This window comes from Meleagris gallopavo, chromosome 35 (genome assembly GCF_905368555.1).
Source record: "Meleagris gallopavo chromosome 35, MGAL_WU_HG_1.1, whole genome shotgun sequence".
Classification (NCBI taxonomy): Eukaryota; Metazoa; Chordata; class Aves; order Galliformes; family Phasianidae; genus Meleagris; species Meleagris gallopavo.
The window spans coordinates 269,458-295,439 of NC_139439.1; the positions used below are offsets into that span (position 1 = coordinate 269,458).

Consider the following 25,982-nt stretch of genomic DNA (forward strand, 5'->3'; position numbering starts at 1 on the left):
CCCAGGCCCGCAGGCTGCAGCGGGACGGAGCCGCCCCCGCGGCCGGGCCGGCTGGGGCCCAGCTCCCCGGAAGCGGTTCGGAGGGGAAGGCGCGGGGCGCGGCGGTGCCGCAGCAGGGTACCGGCGGGGCCGTCCCGGGGGCTCCGCGGCGAGAGTCCACAGCCCAGGGACAGCGGCGGGGCCGCAGCGGGGAGCGGAGGCGAGGGAGGGCGGCCGCGCCGCGCCCGGACCCTCTGAGCAGGGGCGGCTTCGGCACCGCGGTGCCCCCGGCCCGGCTGCTCCAAGGCGGGGCGCGGCGGCGGCGGCGGGGAGAGGCGCGGGCCGCTCCGGGCGGGGCGGCGGCGGCGTCACGGGGGAGGCGGCCACGCGGCCGGTCGGGGCCCCTCACACGGGCAGGGGAGCGGCGCCCGGCTCGGCGCTACCCGGCTCGGCCTGGACGCCGCGCTGGGGCTGCGCGGAGCCGGCCTTGCCCAGCAGGCGCGCGCCCTCGCCCTCGCTCTCCTCGCCGCCCTCCTCCTCCTGGCAGCGCCCCACCTCGATGCCGGAGTCGCCCGTCAGCCGCCGGTGCCGGCGGTGCTCGCCGTCCTCCTCCGACGCCGCGCCGCGCCCCTCCTCCTCCTCCTCCTCTTCCTCCTCCTCCTCGCCCTCCTCGATGTCGGAGCAGCGGTGGCAGTCGGCCTCGAAGAAGTCCACGTTGGAGGAGAAGAGCGCGTGTTTGTGCGGGGCCGGGCGGGCGGGCGGCTCCTCGGGCAGCTCCCAGCTGGCGCCGGTGCCGGTGCTGCTGGTGCCGCACTCCTCGCTGGGCGTGCTGGCCTGGCTGCGCTCCGTCTCGTCCGTCACCTGCACCGAGAGCGAGGTGCTGCTGGGGGACGTCACGCAGCTCGACTCGCACGAGCAGCTGGTGTAGTTCTCCGAGCTGGGCGACAGCGTCAGGCTGCTGGAGCCCAGGCGGCTGCGGGGCCCGCTCAGCTGCGCCAGGATGGAGCTGTAGGGCGGAGGCGGCGTGCCGGGCCGGTGGGCCACCTCCTCGTAGGCGGGCAGCTTGAAGGAGGCCAGCATCCCTGCCGGCAGAGGGCGGGGGTCAGCGCGGCGCGGCGCGGCCGGACCGAAGGGAGGAACGGGGGACGGGCGGACGCGGGGCGGAGGCACTCACTGAGGTCCATCATGGAGGCGGGGTAGTTGCAGGCACCGTGGTAGGCGATGAGGTTGATCTCCCGCTGCCGCTGCTGCTGCTGCAGGCGCAGCTTGGCCCGCCGGTGCCGGTAGGCGCAGCAGCAGCTGAAGAGGATGAGGACGGTCCAGAGCAGCCAGAACCCTGCGGGCAAAGCGCCGTGTCCGTCCCACCTCGCCGCCCGCGGCCCCGCCCCGCGCCCCGCACTCACACCACAGCTCGTAGTAGTAGGTGCAGCAGCCGCTCTCCCCGCAGCAGTGCCCGGTCTCGCACACGTACGGCTGGTTGTTCGCCCCCGGGCAGAACTCCCGGGCCTGCGGGGCACAACCGAGCCATCGCGGCCGGCTCCCGTGGGAGCGGCCGGAGGCGGGCCGGAGCCCGGGCGGCGCGGCGCCGGGAGGCCGGGCCGGGCTGCGCCGGCTCCGCTCAGGCCCTCGCCCCGCGCCGCCCCGTTCCGGCCCCCGTACCTGGTGCTGCCGGCCCAGCAGCGCGGCCCAGGCCCCCTCGGCGCCGCCGCCGCCGGGCCGCTCCATGGCGCCGCCTACAGCCCTCGGCGGCCCCGCGCCGGCTCCTCCCGCTCGGCCGCCCCGGCCCCCGCCGCCCGCAGCAGCAGCCGCCGCCCCCCCGCCGCCGCCGCCGCCCCCATGGCGGCCGCCCGGGCCCCCGCCGCCGCCCGGGCCGCAGCCTCCGCCGCCGCCATCGCTCCCCGGCCCGAGGTCCCGCCCCCCCGCCGCCCTCCTCGCCAATCCGACGCCGCCCTGTCGCCGCCGACCAACGGGAGTCGCCGCCGCCGCCCCGCCTCGTCCAATCGGCGGCCGTCTGCCCGCGCCTCACGCCCAACAACAGAGACAAAGGGACCGAGTCCCGCCCCCTCGGCACCCGCGGCCAATCGGAGGCGCGGCCCCGCCCCCCCTGCCGCGACCGACGGGAGCCGCAGCCAACGGAGGCCTCGCCCTCCTTCACCGCGCGTGACGGACGGGCTTCGCCGCCAACCGCGCGCCCGGGCCCGCCCTCGGGGCGGTCGCTTGCGAGAGAGCAGCCAAAGAAAAGCGAAAGCACGATTCGTTTGAAGATTGACGGCGGTGCCGACCAACCAGAGCGCTGTTCTGTCCCGCCAATGGGCCGCCGCCCCACGCCCCGGGACGCGCAGCGGCCCCGCCCCCTTCCCCGCGTGCGGCGCCGGGAGTCCCGGTGCGCGGGGCGCTGTCCCCTGTCCGCTGTCCCCTGTCCGCTGTCCCCTGTCCGCTGTCCCCTGTCCGCTGTCCGCGCCGTGCCGCAGCGTCGGTCCCAGCCCGCGGTCAGGCGGCGGCCTCCTGCAGCTGCAGGTTGCGCTTGTAGCAGGCCAGGCTGCAGAGCGGCAGCCCGGTGCGGGAGCAGCAATAACGGCGGCGGTTGGCGCAGCCGCTGACCCCGCAGAGCGCGGCCGGCGGCACCGGAGGGGCGGTGCGGGGCAGCAGCGGCAGCGCGGCGCCCGCGGGGAAGGAGACGGTGATGAGATCGGCGGCGTTGCGGTACTGCACCACGGGGCAGGCGGCCGGCCGGGCGCGGCGCTCCCGCAGCGCCTTCACTTTGGCTTTGTGGGTCTTGGTGAGCCGCTCGATGGTTTGGTTCTTGTTCTCCTCCGCCTTCTTGGCCGCCTGCAGGCGCCGTTTGCGCGCCCGCTCCTCGCGCTTCACCAGCATCTCCTCCGTCAGCTCCTTGGCCTTGTAGCCCATGGGCAGCTCCAGCAGCGGCTGGCTCTGCTGCTTGTGCAGGAGGGCTCTCTGGGGGGGGGGGGGGAGCGACGTAAGGCAGCGGCACGCAGCACCCGGCCCCCAGCCCCGAGCTGCCGTCCCCCCACGCTGTCTGCCTCCCCAGAGCTCCGTCCTGCCCCTCACCTGCCGCGCCGTCAGCAGGGATTCGTCCACCTCCTTCTTGAGCTCTCCGTTGTCATCCAGCTCGCCCTTCTCCAGGGCGTCGAGCCAACGCTCCTCTTCCTCCTCCTCATCCTCGCGGGCGGGGAAGCAACTCTCAGAGTCCAGGTCCGGCAAGGGGGAGGGGTCCAGGTTGCTGTCCTCATCTGAGCCGGGCGGTGAAGGACAGCAGTCACCATAAGGAAAGCCATGTTCACTCTGTCCTGGGGTGATGTCATCCCCACACCACGTTGAGACGGCCCACGCCGCCCATTGTTCAACAGGGCCCAATGTGGGGGCACTCCCAGCCCACCCAAAGACTGCGGGAAGGGCAAGTACCAGCCCAGCCCTGCCTCAGGCCCACAGCCCACCTTCTCCCACCACGCTCTTCCCCCTCATTGCTTACCCAGCCAGGCCCGGTACTGCTCAATGGGCACTCCCTCGGTGGGCTCATCCTCCTCATCCACCACCATCAGCGGGGAGGGGGAACTCTGTGCTTCAGGGACCACGGTGAAGGTGGGCACGCTGCAGGGGGAACGCACTGCCCCTGAGGTCGGGCAGAGCTGGGGGGCACCAACCTGGGGGACTGTGGTGCTGGGATATGGGGACACGAGGCAGGACCCAGGCGGGTCCCAGCGCCAGGACCTCCCCATGGACATGAGACAGGGCCCGGCCAGGCAGGGACCACGATCCAACCCCAGGATGCCCCCCCCGGGATCCCCCCGGGGACACGACGAAGGGCCCATTGGGGCAGCGCACCGTCCCTGGCTCTGGGGGGGGTTGGGTTTGGCCCTCACCTCTTGGTGCCCAGGATCTGCCCCCCCAGTTTGATCTTCAGCTTCAGCTGCGGTTTCCGCGGGGCAGCCGTGGGCTGCGGCGCTTCGGGCACTGCCGCGGGCTCGTGGTGGTGCTTCTTCTTGTGCTTCTTCTTGTGCTTCTTATGCTTCTTCTTGTGCGCGCCGTGCCCGCCGCCATCGTCCTCCTCGCCTGCGGGAGCCGCCATAAGGCCCGAGCCGGGAGCGGACCCTCGCCCAAAGCCCGAAGGAGCCGCAGCCCCTCTGTCCGGCCCCGGCCTCACCGTGCTCGCCGCCTTCCATCCTGCCCCGCCGCCACGCTTTGCTCATCGGCCCGGGCCGCCCGCGCCCGGCGGTGGTGCCGCTGCCGGAGCCCGAAACCGCGCCGTGGGGGAACGCATTCCAGACGGACCCGCTTCCGCCCGCCGCTCAGCAAACATCCGGTGCGGGCGAGTGGGCGGGGAGAGCGCCGCCGCCGCCATCTTTGAAGCGGGCAGAGTCCGTCGGACAGCGCCGTCCGGGTGGGAAACCGCAACCGCGGGCCGCGGGGCCGAGTCCCGCCTTCAGCCCCGGCCACGTGCGGCGCGTCCGTGGGGGTCGGGGCCGTTTCCTGCGGGCAGCCCCACGCGCGGTGCAGGAGCGCCTGAACGCGGACACGTGCACGGGCGGCCGTGCACCGACACACGCGGGTGCGCCCACGCGCACTCCTACTCACGCACCCCGGTCCCTCCCCCCCCCAACCCCGTGCAGCTGCAGCCTTCAGTCGCCCTTTGTCCGCCGCTACCGGTGGCTCCGCGCCGCCCCGTGCCAGGACCCGCCCGGTACCGTCCCCGCCTCCCCCCGGCTGCCGGAGGGTCCGCGGCGCGGTGCGGTCCCGGTGCGATGTTCTCCCGGTCCCAACGCGGCCGCGCGACCGTGGCGCGGGGTTCGGCGCTGCAGACGGAGCTGCTCCGCGCCCCGCAGGTACGGGCGGACCCACGCGCGTCCGGGAGCCCCGCGGCGGTGGGAGCGGCGGGACCGGGCCGCCACCGGGAAGGGCGAAGGCGCCGCCGCGCCCACCCGCCCCGTCCCGTCCGGGCGGTCCCTCCCGTCCCGCCGGTACAACGGGGCGCTGCCGGTCCGGGAGGAGCGGATCCCACGGCCCCTCCCGGCCCTGAGGCGGCACCGCGCGCCGTGCCCTGCGGGAGAGCCGTGCTGCGGGCTGCGCTGCGTTAACCCGAGCTTGGATCGCTCGTACCGCGTTATGCCGCGTTCTGTTGGGCTGTTGTCCCGTGCTGTGTTAAACTGGGCTGAACCGTGCACTCTAGGGCCGTGCCGTGCTACGTCGCCCTGTCCCGTGTTATGTAGGGCTGTGCTGTGCTGTGTGGAGCTGTGCCGTGCTCTATAGGGCTGTGCTGTGCTGTGTGGAGCTGTGCCGTGCTCTATAGGGCTGTGCTGTGCTGTGTGGAGCTGTGCCGTGCTCTATAGGGCTGTGCTGTGCTGTGTGGAGCTGTGCCGTGCTCTATAGGGCTGGGCCGTTCTGCTCTGTGCCGTGCTCTGTAGGGCCGTGCTGTGCTATTCTGTGCCGTGCTTTGTAGCCCTGTCCCGTGCTATGTGGGCCGTGCTGTGCTCTGTAGGGTCGTGCTGTGTGGGGCCGTGCCGTGCTGCTCCGTGCCGTGCTGCTCCGTGCCGCGCTCTGTACCCCGCACCGTTCCGTGCCATGTAGACCCGCACCGTCCCGCACCGTCCCGACGCAGCGCCCCTTCCCCGTCCCGCCGCCAGGGGGCGCTCCCACCCCCCCAATCCCGCACCCCATCCCCGCCCCGCGGTGCGGTGCCGCCCTCTGTAACCGGAGCCGCCGCCGCCGCCGCCGCCGCCGGAGGAATGCGGGGGGCGGGCGGGAATCGCCGCCTTTCCGTGCGCGGTGCGGAGCCGTGCGGAGCTGCGGGGCCGGGAGCGGGGCAGGTACCGGGAAGTTGGAGGTGGAGGAGTGCGGGAAGCACCGATAGGGGGCGGCGGGATGGTGGGGGGGGGGGTGCCACGTCCCCATAGCCCCGCACCCCATTATCCACCCGCGCTGCCCTTTTCCCGCACAACGGCTGTTTGTTTCTTCGGTTGGGGCGGAGGGAAGAAGGAGGGAAGGAGGGGGGGGGGGATGGGGAGGTGGTGGTGGTGGGGGGGTGGTGATGAAAGGGCCCTTTTTTCTCTCCGTGCAGCCCTTTCGGGGGGGGGGTCCCCGCTCCCGGTATCGGTGGGGTCGATGGAGGTGGCGGATAAATTGCGCATCTTGGAGGACCTCAATATGCTTTATATCCGACAGATCGCTCTCAGCTTGGAGGTAATTTGGGGGGGGGAGCTGAAATCCCTTCTGTTTTCTGCAGGGCAGGGTACCCGGGGGGGGGGGGGGGCGGCCGGTTCCGGCCGCCCCCCACCCCCCCCGGGTACCCTGCCCTGCTGTTGTGTGCCCTTTAACGGGGTTTGATTCGATGGGGGTCTCATGGGGGGGGGGCTCAACCGCTCGCCCCCCCCCCTGCAGTGGGTATTTATAGCGGTGATGTCACCGCTGCGGCTCTACCGTTGCCCTGAGCTGGGATGGAGAGCTGCGGTGCTGTGAGTGTGGGGCGCCTGGGGGAGGGGGGGTGGCTATGGGGTGGCTATGGGGTGGCCCCCCTCCTCAACCCATCGCTGTGCTGCCGTTGTCGTGGGGCTGGGGGATGTGGGGCGGAGAATGGATGGGGGCACATCTGCGGGGTGTGATGAGGGTGGGGGTGAAGGGTGGGTCTGTGGGGTGTTGGGGTTCTCTGTGGGGTGTGCGATGTCTGTGGGGTGTGTAACGTGTTTGTGGGGTGGAGGGGTCCCCCGTGGGGTGTGTGATGGGGCTGTGGGGCTGTGAGGCGGCTATGGGGCTGTGGGGGTCCATGGGGGGTGCATGATGTGTCTGTAGGGTATGAGATGTGGCTGTGGGGTGTGGGGCTCCTCTGTGGGGTGTGTGATGTGGCTGTGGGGCTGTGGGGGTCCATGGGGGGTGTGTGATCGTCTGGGGGGTGTGTAACGTGTTTGTGGGGTGTAGGGGTCCCCCGTGGGGGCTGTGATGTGGCTATGGGGCTGTGGGGGTCCCCCATGGGGTGCATGATGTGTCTGTAGGGGATGAGATGTGGCTGTGGGGTGTAGGGCTCCTCTGTGAGGTGTGTATCGTATCTGTGGGGTTGTGATCTTTCCATGGGGCTGTGGGGGTCCCCCGTGGGGTCTGTAATGCATCTGTAGGGTATGAGATGTGGCTGTGGGGTGTAGGGCTCCTCTATGGGGTGTGTGATGGGGCTGTGGGGTTGTGATGTCTCTATGGGGCTGTGGGGGTCCCCCAAAGGGTGTGTAATGCATCTGTGGGGCATGAGATGTGTTTATGGGGTGTTTGGGTTCTCTGTGGGGTGTGTGATGGGGTTGTGGGGGTCCTTTGTGGGTTGTATAATGTCTGTGGGGTGCGTAAGGTGTTTGTGGGGCGTAGGGCTCCTCTGTGGGGTGTGTGATGTGGCTGTGGGGCTGTGGGGATCACCTGGGGGGTTTGTAATGCATCTATAGGGTATGCGACGTGTCTGTGGGGTGTAGGGCTCCTCTGTGGGGTGTGTGATGTGACTGTGGGGCTGTGGGGGTCCATGGGGGGTGTGTAACATCTGTGGGGTGTGCGACGTGTTTGTGGGGTGTAGGGCTCCTCCGTGGGGTTGTGGTGTGGCTGAGGGGGTCCTCCATGGGGTGTGTAATGCATCTGTGGCACATGAGATGTGCATGTGGGGTGTAGGGCTCCTCTATGGGGTGTGTGATGTGGTTGTGGGGCTGTGATGTGGCTGTGGGAGTCCTCCATGGGGTGCATAATGTGTCTGTAGGGTATGAGATGTGTCCGTGGGGTGCAGGGGTCCCCTGCGGGTGTGTGATGTGTCTGCGGGGTGTGTAACGTGTTTGTGGGGTGCAGGGGTTCCCCGTGGGGTCTGTAGTGCATCTGTAGGGTATGAGATGTGCCTGGGTGCGTGCCGTGTCCTCAGGGTGCACAATGGAGCTGTGGGGCACCTCTGTGGGACACACGATGTCAGTGTGGGGTACGCAGCTTCTCAGTGCATCTGTGGGGTGAGCAGTGTGTCTGTGGGGCACGTGGTGCGTGTGAGCTCTGTGGCGTTTCTGTGGGGTGCCCAAGGAACCTGTGGGGCACAGGGCAAGGTCAGGACGGTCTCCTTTATTCATCTGTGTGTCTGTGGGTGCATCGTGTGCCTGTTGGGTGTGTGGCACAGCTGTGGGGCTGGTGGCTGCCCTGTGGGGCGGGTGTATGTGTGTGGGGCTGGTGATGTCTCTCTAGGGATGTTAGTTCTGTGGGGCACATGGCAGTTTGGGAGCCCACAGCGCGTCCATGGGGCCCACAGCGCGTCCATGGGGCACACGGCACATCCATGGGGCACAGAGCGCATCCATGGGGCACAGAGCACATCCATGGGGCACACGGCACGTCCATGGGGCACACGGCGCATCCATGGGGCACACGGCGCATCCATGGGGCACACGGCGCATCCATGGAGCACACGGTGCATCCGTGGGGCACAGAGCACGTCCATGGGGCACACGGCACATCCATGGGGCACACGGCACATCCATGGGGCACATGGCGCATCCATGGGGCACACGGCACATCCATGGGGCACACGGCACATCCATGGAGCACATGGCGCATCCATGGGGCACACGGCACGTCCATGGGGCACACGGCACATCCATGGGGCACACGGCACATCCATGGGGCACACTGCGCATCCATGGAGCACATGGCGCATCCATGGGGCACACGGCACGTCCATGGGGCACACGGCACGTCCATGGGGCACACGGCACATCCATGGGGCACACGGCACATCCATGGAGCACATGGCGCATCCATGGGGCACACGGCACGTCCATGGGGCACACGGCACGTCCATGGGGCACACGGCACGTCCATGGGGCACACGGCACATCCATGGGGCACACTGCGCATCCATGGGGCACGTGGCTCTGCTGTGGGGTGCCCCTGTGGGGGTCAGGACCCGTTCCGGGGCGCTGTACCACGACGGAGCCGTGGGGCACGAGCGCATTGAAGCAGCTGGGGGTGGGTTGGCTGGGATGGGACCCCACAGGGACCCCCGAGGGACCCCACGGCCGCCCCGCCCGCCCCACAGGACACGGACATCCAGAAGAAGATCGACCACGAGATCCGCATGCGGGAGGGCGCCTGCAAGCTGCTGGCTGCCTGCACACAGCGGGAGCAGGCGCTGGAGGCCACCAAGAGCCTGCAGGTCTGCAACAGCCGCATCCTGGCCTACATGGCCGAGCTGCAGCGCATGAAGGAGGCGCAGGTGATGCAGCGCGCGGCCAGGCGGTGAGCAGCACGGGGGGGGGGAGCAGGGGGTCCCCGCAGCCATCACGGCTCCGCGCTTCCCCCCGCAGCCCCTCGGATGCCGGACCCAGCGATGAGAGGCTGCCGTGCCGGGGGAGGGTCTGCGTCTCGGGTATGGGGCAGCGCGGGGGTCCCGTGTGGGGGGATCCTGGGGGGTCCTATGGATGGGGGGACGCTGGGCATCCACTGCTGGGGGGGCGACGGGGGTCCCGTAGTGTGGGGGTGCATTGGGGGTCCCAGGGTGTGGGAATGTCAGGGGTCCCGTGGTGGGGAGGGCAGTGGGGGTCCCGTGGCTGGGGGAGCACTGGGTGTCTCCTAGCTGGGGATACAGTGGGGGTCCCATGGTGTGGGGATGCTGGGGGTCCCGTGGTGGGAAAGGAACCGGGGATGCCATGGTGAGGAGGGCAATGGGGGTCCCACAGTGTGGGGGTGCAGTGGGGGTCCTGTAGTGCGGGAAGGTACTGGGGGTCCCATGGCTGGGTGGGCGCTGGGCATCCACTGTGTGGGGGGCAATGGGGTCCCGTGTTGAGGGTTGTCGGGGTTTCCATAATGGGGGAATCACCGGGCAGCCCATGTCAAGGGGGCAATGGGGTCATATGGTGAGGAGGGCAGTGGGGGTCCCAGGGTTGAGAGGGAACTGGGGGTCATAGCTGGGGGTGCAGTGGGGGTCCCATGGGGGGGAGGGCACTGGGGATCCCATAATGAGGAGGGCAATGGTGGTCCCAGAATGTGGGGATGCTTTGAGGGTCCCATGGTGTGGGGATCCTGGGAGTCCTGGACAGCCGTGACAACATAAGAGCAGGACAGGGGAATGGTTGGAAGGTGAGGGAGGGCAGATTTCAGTTGGGTGTCAGGGGAAATTGTTTGCTGTGAGAGTGGGGAGGTGCTGAACAGCTGCCCAGAGAGGCTGTGGATCCCCGTCCATCCCTGGAGGTGTTCGAGGCCAGGCTGGATGGGGCCCTGGGCAGCCTGGGCTGCTGTGAGATGTGCAGGTCGGGGGGGTTGGAGCTTCATCGTCCCTGAGGTCCCTTCCAACCCGGGCCGTTCTGTGGTTCTGCTGGGGGAGCCCTGGGGGTCCCGTGGTGGGGGATCACTGGGCATCCAGTGTTGGGACAATGGGGTCCCGTACTGGGGGAATCACTGGGCATCCCATGTAAGGGGGGCAGTGGGGTCATATGGTGAGGAGGGCACTGGGGATCCCATGGCTGGGGGAGCACTGGGAGTCCCGTAACTGGGAGGGCAGTGGGGTCCCATGCTGTGGGGATGCTGGGGGTCCCACGCTGGCCCAGGGCGAGGAGGGTTTCCGTGGCCTCACCTCCGGTCCCCCATCCCAGACCTGCGCATCCCACTGATGTGGAAGGACACGGAGTACTTCAGGAACAAAGGGGGTGAGTGGGGGGGGGGGTGGTCAGGGACCCCCTCTCCCTGCACCTCCTGACCCCCCACCCCGCGCAGAGCTGCACCGCTGCGCCGTCTTCTGCCTCCTGCAGCTCGGCGTGGAGATCTACGACACCGAGATGGTGCTGGTGGACCGCACGCTCACCGACATCTGCTTCGAGAACGCTGTGCTCTTGTGAGCCCCTGCCCCCCGTCCCCACATCTCCGTGTCCCTGCGTCCCACGTGTGCACATCTCCGTGTCCCCACATCCTCTTGTGCCACGCTTGCGCACCTTTACATCCCCACATCCCACACGTGGGCATCCCATATCCCTGTGTCCCCAAGTCCCCGTGTCCACACATCCCTACATCCCCAAATCTCACACTCAGGCATCCCCAGATCCCTGTGTCCCCAAATCCCTGTGTCCCCACACTTCCGTGTCCCCACACCTCCGTGTCCCCACGTGCCACATCTGCACACCCACGTCCCCACACCCCACGTGTGCACGTTTGTGTCTCCTTGTCCCCACATCCTCTTATCCCCACCCCCCCCTCCCACCCCCCCACCCGCACCCCAACCCCCCACTGACGCTGCTCACAGCTCGGAGGCCGGCCCAGATTTCCTGCTGAAGGTGGAGCTGTACAGCGCAGGGCTGGGGGAGGAGGTGGGGGGCAGCGCACCCAGGAAGTTGGCCAGCAAACTCAGCAGCTCCCTGGGCCGCTCCGCCGGGCGCCGCCTGCGTGCCACCATGGAGGGGGGGCCTGGCAGCCCCACAGCCAACGGGGGGGGGGCCTTGCTGCTGCCTGCCCCCAGTGTGCCGTGAGTGCCTGCATGTCACTGCGTCCTGGTGGGGTGGGGGGGGGTGGGGTGGGATGGGGCGGGGTGGGATGGGGTGGGATGGGATGGGGGTGAGGAAGGGAATGGGGTAGGAACAGAATGGGGATGGGAATGGGGATGGAGATGGGATGGGGATAAAGGTGGGATGGAGAAGGAATGAGGATGGGGAAGGGGGTGGGGTGGGGTGGGATGGGGAACGACCTGCACCCACGCTGCTCCACACCTCCGTGTCCCTGTGTCTCCATATCCCTGTGTCCCAACAGGGATGGGGATGGGAGCAGAGATGGGGTCGGAATGGGGCTGAGGATGGGAATAGGATGGGGACAAGGACGGGGATGGGGTTGGGGTGGGATGGGAACGGAGGTGAAAATAGAAATGGAGAGGGACGTTGGCGTGCGGGAGCACAGGGGTGCACATGGGGGATGTGGGGCCGTGGGGGTGTGCAGCGCCCCTCAGCCCCACTCCCTGCAGGGGCCCCAAATATCACCTCCTGGCACACACCGTGCTGTCCCTGGCCGAGGTGCAGGATGGATTCCGCACGCACGACCTCGCCATCGCCTGCAGCGGTGAGCACAGCACGGCCGGGGGGCGGGCAGCCAAGGGGTCCTTCGGGAGGAGGGTCCGAGTGTAGGGATGGGTCACAGCAAGGCGGGGTGGGGGTGGGGGCAGCTGGGGGTCTTCCCTGTGCTGGGCAGCCCCTGAGTGTGCTGTGTGCCCCCACGCCCAGAGGAGAGCTCCTTCTGGCTGCCTCTGTATGGCAGCATGTGCTGCCGCCTGGCTGCCCAGCCCCACTGCATGGCTGCGCAGGTGATGTGCGGCTTCCTGAAGGTGCAGGTATGTGGGGGGGGAGCGGGGGGCACGGGGGTGTGGGGGGGGGGGAGAGGGGGACGGATGAGGATGGGATGGGAATTGGGAAGTGGAGGGAGTGGTGTTGTGGGGGGATGGAAATGGAATGGGAACGTTGGCAAGATGGGATGGGATGAGACAGGAATTGAGAAGCAGAGGGGATGGGATGGGGAGGGGATGGGATGGGGAGGGGATGGGATGGGGATGCAGAAGGGGCGAGATGGGTACAGAGATGGAGATGGAAATAAGATGGGAATTGGGAAGTGGAGGGGTGGTGTTGGGGAGATGGGAATGGGGTGGGAATGTTGGCAAGATGGGATGGGATGGGGTGGGGATGGGATGGGGTGGGATGGGAATGGTTTGGGGATGCAGAGGGAAAGGGATGGGGCTGGGATGGACACCACGGTGGGGGCGGGGGTGGAAATGGGTTGGGGGTGCCGTGGGGCCGGGCAGTGGCAGCAGCCCCCGCCTCTCAGCCATCGCTGCCATTGGCTGCGTGCGATGGGAGCGGGATCCCCGCGGTGGGCGGGTGGGGGCTGCGCCCCCGGGTGCTGCGGTCCTTACGGGCCCCATCCCCGCAGCAGGCGCCGGGTGAGCCGCAGGGCTGGGCGCGGCTGTTCTGCGTGCTGCGCGGCACCAACCTGCTGTGCTACCGGCGGGCGCAGGAGGCGGAGGGCGGCGTGCAGCCCGCGCTCACCATCGCCATCAATAAGGTGGGGGTCTCATCTGGGGGGGGGGAGGCGGCTGTGGGCGGGGGGCTGACGGCCGTGCCGTGCAGGAGACGCGGATCCGCGCCACGGAGCAGGAGGCGCGGGGCAAACTGCACAGCATGACGGTCACCAACCGCTACGGCGCGGAGGAGGTGACCCACACGCTGCTGGCCGAGAGCCGCGCCGAGACGCAGCGCTGGATGGAGGCGTTCTGGCAGCACTTCTACGACATGAGTGCGTGGGGCCGGGGCGGGCAGCACCCTGAGCCACCCCGCCCCGCACCCGGCCCGTCCCGCACCCCCTCACGGCCGCGGGCTGCGGCCCGTCCCCGCCGTGCCCGCAGGTCAGTGGAAGCAGTGCTGCGACGAGCTGATGCGCATCGACGCGCCGCCGCCGCGCCGCCCGCCCGCCCCGCTGCCGCGCCAGGGATCGCTGTACCACGAGATGGGTGAGCGCGGCCTCCTCTTCCTCCTCCTCCTCTTCCTTCTGCTCCTCTTCCTCCTCCTCTTCCTCCTCTTCTTCCTCCTCATCCTCCTCTTCCTCCTCCTGCTGCCCGGCTCTCTGCCGTCCGCTCTCCCTGTGTCTCCGCTCCTCTCTGTGCTCCTCTCTGCGCTCTGTGCCAGCGCTGCCCGGCCCGGCCGTGCCCTCCTCCTGCGAGGGGCTCCTGCTGCAGGATAACGCCGTCTCGGCGGAGATCCGCGCTCTGCTCTCCTCCTATTACAGCGACAGGTGACGTACGGGGCCTCTGCCACGGGCGCTCGGTGCCCGCCGCGGGGCGCGGCTGCGGGGCACGGCATGGGACGTGGCACGGCGGTGCCGGCTGCTGGGCACCTCCCGGCCGCGCTGCCGTGGGTGCAGCCCGGCCAGCGTGGCTGCAGAGCGCACCACAGCTGTCCCGGCCGTGGGGCAGCACGTCCCCGCCGTGGGGCAGCACGTCCCGCCGCGTCCCCTGGCTCCAGCGCACATCCCGTTTGTCACAGTCCTGGTGCGGGACCCGGCTGTAGTGCACGCTTTGTCCTCCGGGCGCACCGCATCCATGGGGCACAGCGTATCCATGGGGCACAGCGTGTCCATGGGGCACAGCGTATCCATGGGGCACAGCGTATCCATGGGGCGCAGCCCTCCTTAGGACACCCCCCCTCCACGGGGCGCACCTCCTCCCCCGCCCCCCGCCGCTGACCGTCCTTCCCCGCAGCTATTGACCCTTCCGACGACATCGAGGCCGTAACGGACATCCTGACGCGGCGCGCTGCGGCGCTGGCGGGGGGGGCCCGGGGCTGCCCTCCGTGGCTCTCCCTCTTCGAGGGTCCCCCCCCGCACGCCGCCCCCCCCGCCGGCTGCAGCCCCCGGCCCCGCGCCCGCCCCCGCACGCTGTCGCTGGACGCGAAGCTCAGCACCCTGAAGGGCCGGGGGGGAACCCGGCGCGCCCCCTCCCCGCGACCCCCGCGCGGCTCCGGCTCCTCCAGCCCCGGCAGCTCCAGTCCCGACACCGAACGCGCCGCCCCCCGGGCCGCCTCCAGTCCCAGGTGTGAGCCCGGCACCCCCGGGGGGTTCTGGGGAGGGGGGGGGGCACCGTGGGGAGGCGCCCCGGGTCGGGGGTCCCGGTGCTCAGGGCTGCTCTTCTTGGGGAGAAACTGGAATGTACGGTGCCCAAGTGGAGGGGGGGTCGGGTCGCTCGGAGCTGCTGCCACCGCCGCAGGGTGGGCTCGGGGCTCCCCCCCCACATCCGGATGGTGCTCGGGGCTGACCGCCTGCGATGGGTGGGCGCGGATCCAGCCCTGGGGGGGGTCGGGGCCCCCCCGCTTTATGCCTCACACTCCTAACCGTGGCCAGGACCAGCCAAAGTTCCCACCTCGTCCATGTGCATTAAAATTTATTTAACAGCCGCCGCATCTCATTGGGGCGGGGGACGACGCTGCTTGCCCCCCCCCCCGGGGGGTTGTGCCCCCCAGCACGGTGCTGCGGCGCCGGGGCTGCGTGGGGCGGCTGCTGCCCAAAGCTGCTGTACGGGGGGTGGGGGGGACGGGTGAGTGCAGGAGGCGGTGCCGGGGGGGCTGCGGGCACCGCGGGGTGAGGTGTGGGGCAGCCCCGGCTGTGCGGTGCGTGGAGAGCAGTGGGGGGCGTAGTGCTGCTGCCCCCCCCCCAACTACACAGCGTGAGGGGAGAACTCCTTGTCCTCGGGCGGGGGGGAGGCGCCGGGGGTCAGGAGCTGGGTGAAACCTGGGGGAGAGTGAGAAGATGGGGAGAAGGAGGCCGGAGTGGGGGCGGAGGGGGGCATGGAGGAGTTGGGGATTTGGCGGGGGCGGCCCGTACTTGGCTTGGCTTTGTGCAGTGGCTGCGGCAGGACGGCGGCACCGGGCTCAGCCCCCTGCGGGAGAGCGCGCCCGGGCGTCCCCAGCGGTGAGCCCCCCTCCCCCCCACCCCACGTCCTGTGCGTTGCCCCCCGCCCTCGAGGCTCCATCATCCCCATCCTGCCCCCAGCCCCAGAGCCGTCCCCTGCCCGCTGCCCACCTGCCCCAAACCTCCACCTCACACTGCCATCACCTTCTGCCCCCCACCCGGCCCCATCCGTCACCCCCAACCCCATCCCAGTTGCCCCATACCTGCTTTGGGGAGTCCCAAGGTGGTGCCCAGTCCCCAATGCCATTCTGCCCCCCATTGCTCACTTTCGGCTCCAGCTGGTGCTCCCCCGCTGTCCCTGAAGGAGGGGGACATGGCTGAGCCCCCTCCCCAGGCCAAGTGCGGGGTGGGGGCACAGTGTGAGGGAACCGCATCCCAGCCCCACACCGGGGGGCTCCGTGCACCCACCTTGCTGCAGCTCGCGGGGTGCCAGGCAGGGCACTGCTGCATCCTTCAGGCCGGGGGGGCTGGGGCTGCGGGGGGGCAGTGGGGCAGGGGGCAGCCCAGGTGGAGGGGGGCCCTCCCGAGGGCTCAGGACCCCCTCGCCCAGCCCCACCGGCAGCTCCGGAGCTCCCCACGCGGGGGGGCTGGGTAACGGGGGAGTGCCCGGGGGGGGCCTCTCCTCATCCAAGGGGGTGCTGGGGGGGCTGGGCAGGGGCAGAGCCTCGTCCTCCACGGTGCCGGTGTGGGGCTGCTGGGGGGGGCTGAGGGGCGGCGGCCCCCTGGCGGTGCTGCCGGGGGGGCCAAGCCCTGAAGTGCTGCCAGGGGGCAGAGGCTCCGCTCTGCGAGTGCTGTCTGGGGGCCCTGACCCAGGAGGGCTGGGGGGGCTCTGCAGCCCGGAGGGGCCGGCAGGGGTCCCGGGGGGGCTGATGGGAGACGGAGTCCCGGCCCCCGGGGGTCTCGGGGGGCTCCCCACGGCGGCACAGGGTGGGCGCCACGTCCCTACGGGGCTACCGGCACGGGGAGACCCCACTCCGGCCGGGCCGGGGGGAATCCCCGGGGGTCGGCGGGGGCTGAGGGGGGCCGCAGCCTGGAAGGCACCGGGATCGGGGGGTGTGGGCGAAGCGGGGGTCTCTGGGCGGCGGAAGATGAAGGCGGACTCGGTCAGGCTGCGCTGGTACCGCAGGAAGGGGCGGCGGGCGCCTGGGGGGGCACAGTCAGCACACACCCACCGGGGACCCCCCGGCCCCCTCCCCGACCCCCCACATACCGGGCCGTGTGCCCAGAGGGCCGGCGGGCAGCGCGGTGCCCGAGGTGCTGCCCGAGGTGGATCCCGCGCGTTCCCGCTGCCGGAAGAACTCCCGCGGGTTCTGCGTCCGCTGAGCCACCAGCACGGCCGCCTCCTGCAGCACCGCGGGCTGTTGTGGGGTGCAGACCCCCCCGGCCCCTCCCCCCCAGTTCCCCCCGCCCCACTCACCGCCGCCTTCTCAATGGATTCGCTGCGCCGGAAGCGATCCCGCATTGCCGCCTCGTGCTCACGCTGCTGCTGCTCCTGTGGGGATGGGGATGGATGTGGGGACAGGGATGGGGATGCGGGGATGGAGAGCTGGTGATGGAGATACGGTGATGGGGACGTGGGTGACAGGGACGTGGGGATGGGGACACGGCGTGGATGCAGCACCGTGTGGCACCGCTCCATCCCAGAATCACAGAAACACGGAACGGCCCGGGTTGGAAGGGACCTCAAGGATGATGAAGCTCCAACCCCCATCACACGCAGGGCCGCCAACCTGCACATCTCACAGCAGCCCAGGCTGCCCAGGGCCCCATCCAGCCTGGCCTCGAACACCTCCAGGGATGGACGGGGATCCACAGCCTCTCTGGGCAGCTGTTCAGCACCTCCCCACTCTCTCTATAAAGAACTTCGTCCCGCAGCCCCACGCACCCATCGCTGCTGCTCCTTCCTGCGCTCCTCCGCCTCTATCCGCGCCTGCTCCTTCCTGCGGGGATGGGAGCTCAGCGCCGGCACCGGCTGCACCTCCAGGTGCTGGGCACGGGGCAGGGGCACGCGGGGACTGCGGGCACCCACGGGTGCCGGGCTCAGGGCCGCGGCAGGGCCCGCCTCACCGCTGCTCCTCGATGCGCTGCTCCTTCTCCCTGCAGCGCCGCTCGCGCTCCGCCGCGTCCCTGCGCTCCTCCTCCATGCGCTCCCTCTCCCATCTCCTGCGCTCCTCCAGCGCCCGGCGCCGCTCCTCCTCCTTCCGCTGCTCCTCCTCGCGCTGCACCGCAGGGACTCAGCGGGATGGGACCCCGCACCCCCCCACGGCACCCACAGCCCCTCACCTCCGCCTGCGCCCAGAAGGAGTCCCGTTTGGTGCGGCGGATCTCCAGCGCCGGGTTGGTCTTACGGTAGTTGGTGCCCTACGGGAGCAGCGGGGCTCAGGGCGCACCGCGGCACCCGCAGGGACCCCCGCCCCGTCCGGCTTCCCCGCCCCGCTCACCACCAACTCCTCGCTGTCTGCCGGGGGGGTCCTCCTGGTGCTCGGGGCTGCGGCGGGGGCCAGCTGTGTGAGCACGCGGCTCAGCCCCTCCTGCGTCACCTCCTCGGCACGACGGGCGCTCAGCACGGCGGTGGCCTCCTGGCAGTGGGATGGGGCCAGCGTCGGCCCCACAGCGCCCTGAGCCACCCTTGCCCCCCCCGCCGGCATCCGCTCCCAAACCGTCCCCGGGGAATCTGGGCACCGTTCCCAGCGGTGCTCAGCAGATCCAGATGTGGGGCCGGATCCAGACGTGGGATCTCACCCCAGGGCGTGCAGGGATGGGGGCACGGGCGGGGGGCAGCCCCAGCTCCACAGGGCAGGGCAGAGCGGCCGGGGCAGGAGGGGCCGGGGCAAGACGGGGCCGGGGCAGGGGCAGGACGGGGCCGGGGCAGGGAGCCCAACCACAGCCACAGCGCGGCCAAGGCTGGAACTGGGAGCTGGAACTGGGAGCTGGGAACGGCAGCGCCTGAGTCAGCAGCTCCAGGAATGCACCGCACGCAGCAGCAAGCAAAGGTCGGGGCTGCGGGGCAGGAAGGGGGGGTGGGGTCCTCGGATGGACCCCCCGGGCTCCAGACTCACCTTGAAGAAGGCTCTGATAGCGGGCAGGTGTCCGGCGCACGCCTGGCGCTGGGACTCAGGCACCTCCTCCCCGACCTGGCACAGGCGCGGGGCTCAGCGCTGCCGGCTCAGCACCCACTCATCCCATCCCCGTCCCCCCAGCGCCTCCAGCCGCTCCCCCCCACGCCCAGCCGTGCCGCGCCCGCTGTAGGACGGCACGGCGCAGACCCCCGTTGCCCCCCCGACTCACCCAGCTGATGAGGACGACGCGGGGGGCTCCGCTGCCGGGGTCCCGCACTCGGCACAGCCCATACATGATGCTGCTGGCACAGAACTTCGCCGCCAGCTCGTCCACACCGCCGGCTGTGGGAGGGGGATCAGGGGGGGCCGCGCGCCGCGCGACCCCCCACGGATCCCCCCCTCCCCGTACGACGTCCCCCCCGTACCTCCCGAGTCCAGCAGCCTGAGGTCATGGTGCTTCTCGTAGGCGAACACGGCCCTGGGGGGCGGGGGACGCTCAGTGCCGGGTAAGGGTCGGACCGGGGTTGGGGGCACGTGGGGGATCGGGGCCGCCGCCCCTCACTCCGCCCCCCGCCCCCCGACGGTCTCAATTCGTGGAAGTGCCGCCGTCATCCGCCCGGGGACAATGGAGCGGCGGGAAGCGCCGTGCCCGCCCCCCCGTGTACCGACACCGGGCGGCCCCCCCGGCGGCGCGACTTCGCGTCCCGGCGCAGAGGGCGGACGGGCACCGGGCACAGGGCAGCGGCCGCGCGGCCCCGGACGAAGCAGAGGGCGAGAACGGGGGGGCGGCCCGGACGGCAGCGCTGTGCGACGGCGGGGGGGGGAGCGGGGCTCCCGGGCGCGGCCGGGGCGCGGTTCTACGCGGGGAGGGTGGGGGGGCATTGCGAGCGCCGCGGGGGCACCGTGCGGAACTCGGCCCCCCCCGCAGCCGCGCCCCGTTCCCGGTTCCCCGTTCCCAGCCCACGCCCACGGGGTCGCCGCTCCGTCTCGGCCCCGCCGGCCCCGGCCCACGCAGTCCGACCCACGTGCGCGGCCCCGGTGCGCCCCGGAACCCCCCGCCCGGCTCCGCAGCCCGATCCGCTCGGGACCCCCCGCGTCCCGGCGCCGTTCCCTCACCAGTTGGTGGCCGCCCGCGGGTTGCCCACGTCCTCCCGTGCCGCCAGCAGCGCCAGGCGGTGCCGCTCCAGCCCCGGGGCCCCCATGGTGCTCCCACGGCCCCGCACCGCCCGGCAGCTCCTGCGCGGCCCCGCCCCGGTCTTAGAGGTGGGGAGGGACCGGCGGCACCGGGCGGGACCCGGCGGGGCGGGCGGCACCGGGCGCGGAGCCAAAGCCGGGCGGGGCGGGGGGGGCACCGTGGGTCCCGCGTGGCGCGGGGTGTGGGGGCGGGGCGGCCCCACGCGGTCCCGTGGGCGCGGCTTTGGGACCCGCGATGTGAGGCGGGGCGGTTCGGGGCCCCACGCGGTGCCGCGTTGCGGTGCGGGGCCCCACGCCGGGACGCGGGGAACCCACGCGGGGCCGCCCCCACCCGCGGCCGCCCGGCGCCGCTTCCCTTATTTGGTCACCGCGGCCTCAAACCCCAAAGCCCCGAGAGAGCGAAAAAATGCGCGGCGGCGGCTGCGGATGGGGAGGGTTGGGGGGGGGCAGAGCGGGGGGCTCCAGGGCGGCCGGGGCTGAGATCCCACGGGGCCGCGTCCCGGCAGCGTCCCATACCCGTCAATGGTGCGTGTCCCCATCCGCGCCCCACGTCCCCACCAGGGTCCCCTATCCATCAGCGTCGCGCGTCCCCGCAGTATCCCGTGTCCCATCTGTGTCGCACGTCCATCAAGTGCCCCGTGTCCCAGCAGTGCCCCACGTCGCCACCAGTGTCCCCTATCCGTCAGTGTCGAATGTCCCGGTCCGTGCCCCCTGTCCCCGCATGGCCCCGTGTCCCCATTAGCGTCCCATATCCCCACCGCCCGCGTCCCGGCGGCGTCCCATCCTCGCTGCCACCACCTCACTGCGGGCCCCGCGCACCCCGTGCCTCGCTGCGCCCCTGGGCCCCGCTGGCGGCTGCCACCACGTGGAGGCCGGGCTGGGGACGCGGCGCCGTACGGGCACAGCCCCGGGGGGGCGGACACGAGGGGTCGGGGCTGCCGGTCCCCAGCCGTTCCGCCACGAGCCCCACGGCGACCCCCGCAGACCCGGCGGCCCTTTGTGCCCCCGGTGTCACTGATGCTTCCGGGTGTCCCCGCGGTTCCGGCTGTCACTTGTGTCCCTACGGCCCCAGTTCTCCCTGGTGTGCTCGCGGCCCAGCGCCGCCGGTGTCCCCGTGACCTCCCTCCCCTCCCGCTGTCCCCGCGTCCCTCCCGTCCCTCTGTCCGTCCCTCCGTCCGTCCTTCTGTCCGCGCTCCGCGGGTGGGCGGACATAGGGGGCGTGGCCTATCGTGTAACCCCGCCCACGAGGGGCGTGGTCTCCGGCGCGGCTCGGAGCGGGGGGCGGCGGCGGTCACGTGTTCGCGGCGCCCCCTGGCGGCGCCCCTTTGTCCGCGCGCGGGCGGGGCAGCGCGGGGGCGCGGCTCGGAGCGGCCGCGTGGGCGTGGCCCGAGGGGGCGGGGCGGGCGAGGATTGGCGGAGGGCGAGGGGCGGGGCGGAGAGGGCGAGGCGAAGCGAGGCGAGGCCGTCGCGGATTGGCGGAGGGGCGGGGCGGGGCGGGGCGGGGCGGCAGCTAACGGGCCCGGGCGGCGGCGCGGCGGAGCGGCGCAGGGATGGGCGGGGGGCGGCGCGGGGCGCGGCGCTGAGCGCCGGCGGGACCCCATGGACCTGGACGTGGATTACGAGCGGCCCAACGTCGAGACCATCAAGTGCGTGGTGGTGGGCGACAACGCGGTGGGCAAAACGCGCCTCATCTGCGCCCGCGCCTGCAACGCCACGCTGAGCCAATACCAGCTGCTGGCCACGCACGTGCCCACCGTGTGGGCCATCGACCAGTACCGCGTCTGCCAGGAGGTGCGCGGCCGGGGGGGGCGGCGGGGTCTCGCCGGGCCCCGCTCAGTGCCCCCCGCCCCCCCCAGGTGCTGGAGCGCTCCCGCGATGTGGTGGACGAGGTCAGCGTGTCGCTGCGGCTCTGGGACACCTTCGGGGACCACCACAAGGACCGGCGCTTCGCCTACGGCAGGTGGGGAGCGGGGCCCCGAAGGGAACCTCCGGGAGGGGACCCTCCCCACCCTTTGGTGACACCGCTTTGGCTGAGACCCCCCCCAGGGAGCGACCCTCTGTGGCTGAGAGCCCCGCCAGGGGGAGAAACTCCTCTCTGGGAGAGACCGGATCGGGACAGAACCCTCCCTGCGGTTGCCCACCCCCCCCTCCCAGGAGAGACCTCCCCCGGGTTAAGCCTTCCAGCTGGGGAAGCACCCTTCGGGAGAGACCCCCACCCCGGGAGAGACCGCACCCCCCTGGGTGAGACCTCCTCCGTCCATGAGATCCCCCGGCAAAGACCTGCAGACACCCCCAGGAGTGACCTCGCCTTCGGGAGGGATCTCCCTTCCCCCTCCGGGTTCTCCCATAGAGGTGGCATCACGTGGGGGTGGGGTCCCATGGGATTCCTGGGGGTTCCGAGGCTGTTGGGGACCCACATTTTGCGGGGGGGCTTCAGGACACCCCAGAGTCCCGCTGTGCCCGGCTCACACCGCCCAGTCCCTGCAGTGTGCAGTGCTCTGTAGGGTCCTGACCCACCCTGTAGGGTCCTGTCCCACCTCGCAGCTCCCGGTGCCCGTGGCTGAGCAGGGGAAGGCCCGACCCCCCCGCGCAACGCCCAGGCTGTAAACAAGCACAGCTCTCAGCCCCTGGCACGGCCCCTCTGCTATCGCTGCCCCCGCGCCAGCTTTGTGGGGCACGCTCCCACAACGCCTCCACCGGGCTGGGGGCACTCGATGGGGCAGGGGGGCACCTGGGGCGGGGTTGTTGTGGGGGATGCCGCAGTGTGGGGTGCCCACACCCACCCCGTGACCCCCAGTCACCGCCGCTGTCCCGCAGGGCTGCGGGTGCCGGCATCGCTCACAGCTCCCGTGCTGGCGGGGGGCCCGAGGGCGGGCGGGTGGTGTCTATCTTGGTCCTGGCACCAGCCCGGCTCCAGCCCGGCTCCTGGTCACGTCCCAGGCAGAACACAGCCGTGGCTTCGGAGCTGCGTCCGATGCCCTGCGGAACCCCCCTGCGGGGCACGGTGGGGGGCCGGGTCTCCTCTGCTGCTGCCCACGGGTATCTCTATGCTGGTGCCCAGGGGGGCGGTGCAGGGCTCTGACCTTCCTCCTCCTCCTCCTCCTCTTCCTGGCCCAGGTCGGACGTGGTGGTGCTCTGCTTCTCGCTGGCCAACCCCAACTCCCTGCGCCACGTGAAGACCATGTGGTACCCTGAGATCAAACACTTCTGCCCGCGGACGCCCATCATCCTGGTGGGCTGCCAGCTGGACCTGCGCTACGCCGACCTGGACGCCGTCAACCGTGCCAGGCGTCCCTTGGCCAAGTGAGGCTGCGCCGGGGGGGCGGCAGGGCTGGGTCTCCCACAGTCACCGGGTCCCCTACGCTCAGCAGGTCCCACCCGGTCACCAGGTCCCCTATGCTCTCTGGGTCCCCTGTGCTCAGCGGGTCCCCCTCAGTCACAGGGTCCCCTATGCTCTGGATCCCCTATGCCCAGCGGTTCCCACACGTGCTGATGAGTTCCCCCCGCCCCCCTCCCCAGGCCCATCCGACCCACGGACATCCTGCCCCCGGAGCGGGGCCACGAGGTGGCCAAGGAGCTGGGCGTCCCCTACTACGAGACCAGCGTGGTGGCCCAGTTCGGCATCAAGGACGTCTTTGACAACGCCATCCGCGCCGCGCTCATCTCCCGCCGCCACCTGCAGTTCTGGAAGTCCCACCTGAAGAAGATGCAGCGCCCGTTGCTGCAGGCGCCCTTCCTGCCCCCCAAACCCCCCCCACCGGTCATCCGCATCCCCGAGCCGCCGGCCAGCCGTGCCTGGGGCCCCGCCGCGCTCTTCTGCACCCCGCTGTGCGCCGACGTCGTCTTCCAGCTGCAGGGCGGGCAGCGCGTCTTCGCGCACCGCGTCTACCTGGCCACCTCCTGCTCCAAGTTCTACGACCTCTTCACCCTGGAGGGGCCGCTGGGGACGGGCAAGGAGCCGGCCGCCCGCGCCCGCAGCCTGGACGGGGAGCGGGGGGCGCTGGGCGAGGGGCCGCAGGGGGGGCTGCGCGCCGTGCAGAGCGACGAGGCGCTGCGGGCGGCGACGGGGGACGGCGCCCGCGATCTGTCTGCGTGGGGCCGGGGCTTCGTCAGCATGCGCTGGGAGGTGGTGGCCGACCCGGTGGCCGGGAGGGAGAAGAGGATGACGGTGGTGCGCATGGACCGCACGGTGGCGGCGGAGCCGTTCCGCGCCGTGCTGGAGTACCTCTACACCGGGCGGCTGGAGCGGCCGTGCGCTGACCTGATGCAGGTGGCCACCATCGCCGAGCTGCTGGAGGTGTTCGACCTGCGCATGATGGTGGCCAACGTGCTCAACAAGGAGAGCTTCATGAACCAGGAGATCACCAAAGCCTTCCACGTGCGCCGTGCCAACCGCATCAAGGAGTGCCTGGGGAAGGGCGTCTTCGCAGGTACGGCGCGGCCACGCGGGGCGGCCCTCCGCTGTGGCCACAACCCCCCCAGCCCCCCACCCCGCGCCGCCCGTGGCACCCGTGTGGCAGCGCCATTGCGGGGTGTGCATCCCTGCCCCGTGCTGCCCAGACGTGGTGTTCCGCGTGGACGACGGGGCCGTGCCGGCACACAAACCCCTGCTGATAGCCGGCTGCGACTGGATGATGGCCATGTTCCGGGGGGCGTTCCGGGAGAGCTACGCTGCCGAGGTGAGGGCACGGGGACAGCGGGAGGGGGCCGCCGCGGGGAGCGGCCGGCACGGCGCTGCGCCCACGGCATCCCTGCGCTCGGGCCTGGCCGCGTGGGGGTCCGGGTGGGGGTCCGTCCTTCCCGCAGCGCCGGTCCCCGCGCCCCTGTCCTGCAGGTCTCCCTGCCGGGCACCAACTGCGCCTGCCTGCGCGCCGTCCTCGATTTCCTCTACACCGGGGTCTTCACGCCCACACCCGACCTCGACGCCATGGAGCTGCTCATCCTCACCAACCGCCTCTGCCTGCCCCGGCTGCAGGCGCTCACAGGTGAGCCCCCCTCCCCCCCCGGCTGCCCATTGACGTCAGCTGCCGATACAATTAGGGCCGGCTGGCGCTGGGATCGATGCGGCCCCGGGCGGCCCCTTATGTAAGAGCCGTCGCAGCCCGGCGTCACCCCGCGCTCACGGCCCCATCCCTGCCGCAGAGCAGTACGCCGTGGATGAGCTGCTCCGCGCCTTCATGCAGCAGGTGGAGATCGACGAGCAGGTGCTCATCTACCTGGAGATGACTCAGGTACGGGATGGGGGGGCTGAGGGGCGCCGCCCCCGGCTCGGCCCGTCCTGATGGGGTCCCCGCAGTTCCACAACGCCCGGCAGCTGGCCGCGTGGTGCCTGCACTACATCTGCACCAACTACAACAGCGTGTGCCGCCGCTTCCCCCGCGAGATGAAGTTCATGTCCCCAGGTAGGGGCCGGCGGTGCGGGGCCGGGGGGTCGGGGGGGGGGCTGGCTGCGCGCTGAGCCCCCGCGCCCCACAGAGAACCAGGCGCACTTCGAGCGGCACCGCTGGCCGCCGGTGTGGTACCTGAAGGAGGAGGACCTGTACCTGCGCTCCAAGAAGGAGCGGGAGCGCGAGGAGCAGCTGCAGCGCAAGCAGCACACCCGCAGCAAGTGGTGCTTCTGGCGGCCCTCGCCCCACGTCTCCTGAGCCGGGGCGGCGGCCGGGCTCCGAGCCGCGCCGGGCTGGGGGCTCTCCTCCCCCGGAGCCGCGGCCGCGACGGGTCCTCGGAGCCGCTGCCTGTTTACAGCCCGGTCCCCGGCTGCGGCCGCCGCTCCGGTTTGCGGCCCCCGCGGCGCGGTGCCGAGCCGGCGGGGCCCCCCCGCGCTGGTGCTACCTCTGACCGAGCAGTATTGCGGGGCTGGGGTCCCGCCGGGCCCGCGGCAGGGTGCTGACCCGGCCTGGGCGCTCCCAGCCGGGCTCTCTGGTGCTGAATTCCCCCCCTCTGCGCTGCCGGAGGCGGGGGCCAAGCTGTGAGCGGGGCGCAGGGGAGAGGCGGCGGGCGGCCCGGCTGGCCCCGCTCCTCTCCGTGCCTTGGACGCGTCCCGGCCCCGTTGGGGTCCCGGTCGCAGCGTCCCCGTGCTGCACAACAACCCTTTGTACACTTTTCTACTCCGCTCGTCCCGACCCAGCGCGACCCCCGGGCGCCCGCGCCCACCTCAAGGGCTGTTTGTACCCCGCCTCCCCAGCACTGTGAGCGGGGCTCCTCACCGCGCCGATTTTAACCTTTAATAAAACCTTTTGTAACGGGGCGGCCCCCGCCTGCCCCTCACTGCCACGGCGGTGGCACTCGGCACAAAGAGCAGCGACGCGACGG

At 71.4% G+C, this 25,982-nt stretch overlaps 5 protein-coding genes across 16 annotated transcripts; 2 read left to right on the plus strand and 3 right to left on the minus strand.

The window, feature by feature from the left end:
* Positions 1-195: 195 nt before the first annotated feature.
* Positions 196-1,851, minus strand: WBP1 (WW domain binding protein 1). The gene is made up of 4 exons (XM_085214934.1): positions 1,639-1,851; positions 1,383-1,485; positions 1,154-1,315; positions 196-1,061 (listed from the first exon to the last, which is right to left on the minus strand). Exons 1-4 carry the CDS (start codon positions 1,702-1,704, stop codon positions 385-387), a joined length of 1,008 nt encoding a protein of 335 aa, XP_085071060.1. The 5' UTR covers positions 1,705-1,851; the 3' UTR covers positions 196-384.
* Positions 1,852-2,232: 381 nt separating this feature from the next.
* INO80B (INO80 complex subunit B) lies at positions 2,233-4,301 on the minus strand. Its single transcript, XM_085214935.1, has 5 exons — positions 4,142-4,301; positions 3,861-4,050; positions 3,470-3,588; positions 3,049-3,230; positions 2,233-2,934 (listed from the first exon to the last, which is right to left on the minus strand). Exons 1-5 carry the CDS (start codon positions 4,185-4,187, stop codon positions 2,470-2,472), a joined length of 1,002 nt encoding a protein of 333 aa, XP_085071061.1. The 5' UTR covers positions 4,188-4,301; the 3' UTR covers positions 2,233-2,469.
* Positions 4,302-4,324: 23 nt separating this feature from the next.
* RTKN (rhotekin) lies at positions 4,325-14,900 on the plus strand. Of its 8 annotated transcripts, none has more exons than XM_085214912.1 (13): positions 4,325-4,820; positions 9,029-9,228; positions 9,297-9,358; positions 10,581-10,634; positions 10,702-10,819; positions 11,225-11,443; positions 11,933-12,027; positions 12,189-12,295; positions 12,889-13,020; positions 13,086-13,251; positions 13,361-13,465; positions 13,641-13,746; positions 14,213-14,356. In XM_085214912.1, exons 1-13 carry the CDS (start codon positions 4,740-4,742, stop codon positions 14,217-14,219), a joined length of 1,452 nt encoding a protein of 483 aa, XP_085071038.1. In that variant the 5' UTR covers positions 4,325-4,739; the 3' UTR covers positions 14,220-14,356. The 8 variants fall into 8 exon arrangements, with proteins under 8 accessions (XP_085071038.1, XP_085071033.1, XP_085071034.1 ...); XM_085214911.1 differs by lacking the exon at positions 13,641-13,746 and adding an exon at positions 6,053-6,174 and having other exon boundaries at positions 4,689-4,820; positions 14,213-14,900; XM_085214909.1 differs by lacking the exons at positions 4,325-4,820; positions 13,641-13,746 and adding exons at positions 4,870-5,801; positions 6,053-6,174 and having other exon boundaries at positions 14,213-14,900.
* Positions 14,874-19,887, minus strand: LOC146542048 (drebrin-like). 3 transcript variants are annotated; one of them, XM_085214922.1, is made up of 14 exons: positions 19,593-19,887; positions 18,902-18,954; positions 18,706-18,818; positions 18,477-18,551; positions 17,859-17,996; positions 17,701-17,778; positions 17,485-17,636; positions 17,303-17,357; positions 16,835-16,909; positions 16,628-16,760; positions 15,826-16,560; positions 15,621-15,715; positions 15,331-15,352; positions 14,874-15,237 (listed from the first exon to the last, which is right to left on the minus strand). In XM_085214922.1, exons 1-14 carry the CDS (start codon positions 19,676-19,678, stop codon positions 15,164-15,166), a joined length of 1,884 nt encoding a protein of 627 aa, XP_085071048.1. In that variant the 5' UTR covers positions 19,679-19,887; the 3' UTR covers positions 14,874-15,163. The 3 variants fall into 3 exon arrangements, with proteins under 3 accessions (XP_085071048.1, XP_085071047.1, XP_085071049.1); XM_085214921.1 differs by having other exon boundaries at positions 15,331-15,385; positions 19,593-19,885; XM_085214923.1 differs by lacking the exon at positions 15,331-15,352 and having other exon boundaries at positions 19,593-19,883.
* Positions 19,888-21,161: 1,274 nt separating this feature from the next.
* Positions 21,162-25,916, plus strand: LOC116217697 (rho-related BTB domain-containing protein 2-like). 3 transcript variants are annotated; one of them, XM_085214916.1, is made up of 9 exons: positions 21,163-21,461; positions 21,527-21,630; positions 22,788-22,973; positions 23,190-24,100; positions 24,231-24,349; positions 24,505-24,655; positions 24,813-24,901; positions 24,967-25,072; positions 25,146-25,916. In XM_085214916.1, exons 1-9 carry the CDS (start codon positions 21,270-21,272, stop codon positions 25,313-25,315), a joined length of 2,028 nt encoding a protein of 675 aa, XP_085071042.1. In that variant the 5' UTR covers positions 21,163-21,269; the 3' UTR covers positions 25,316-25,916. The 3 variants fall into 3 exon arrangements, 2 of the variants coding, with proteins under 2 accessions (XP_085071042.1, XP_085071043.1); XM_085214917.1 differs by having other exon boundaries at positions 21,176-21,316; XR_014880750.1 differs by lacking the exon at positions 25,146-25,916 and having other exon boundaries at positions 21,162-21,461; positions 24,818-24,901.
* Positions 25,917-25,982: the final 66 nt, after the last annotated feature.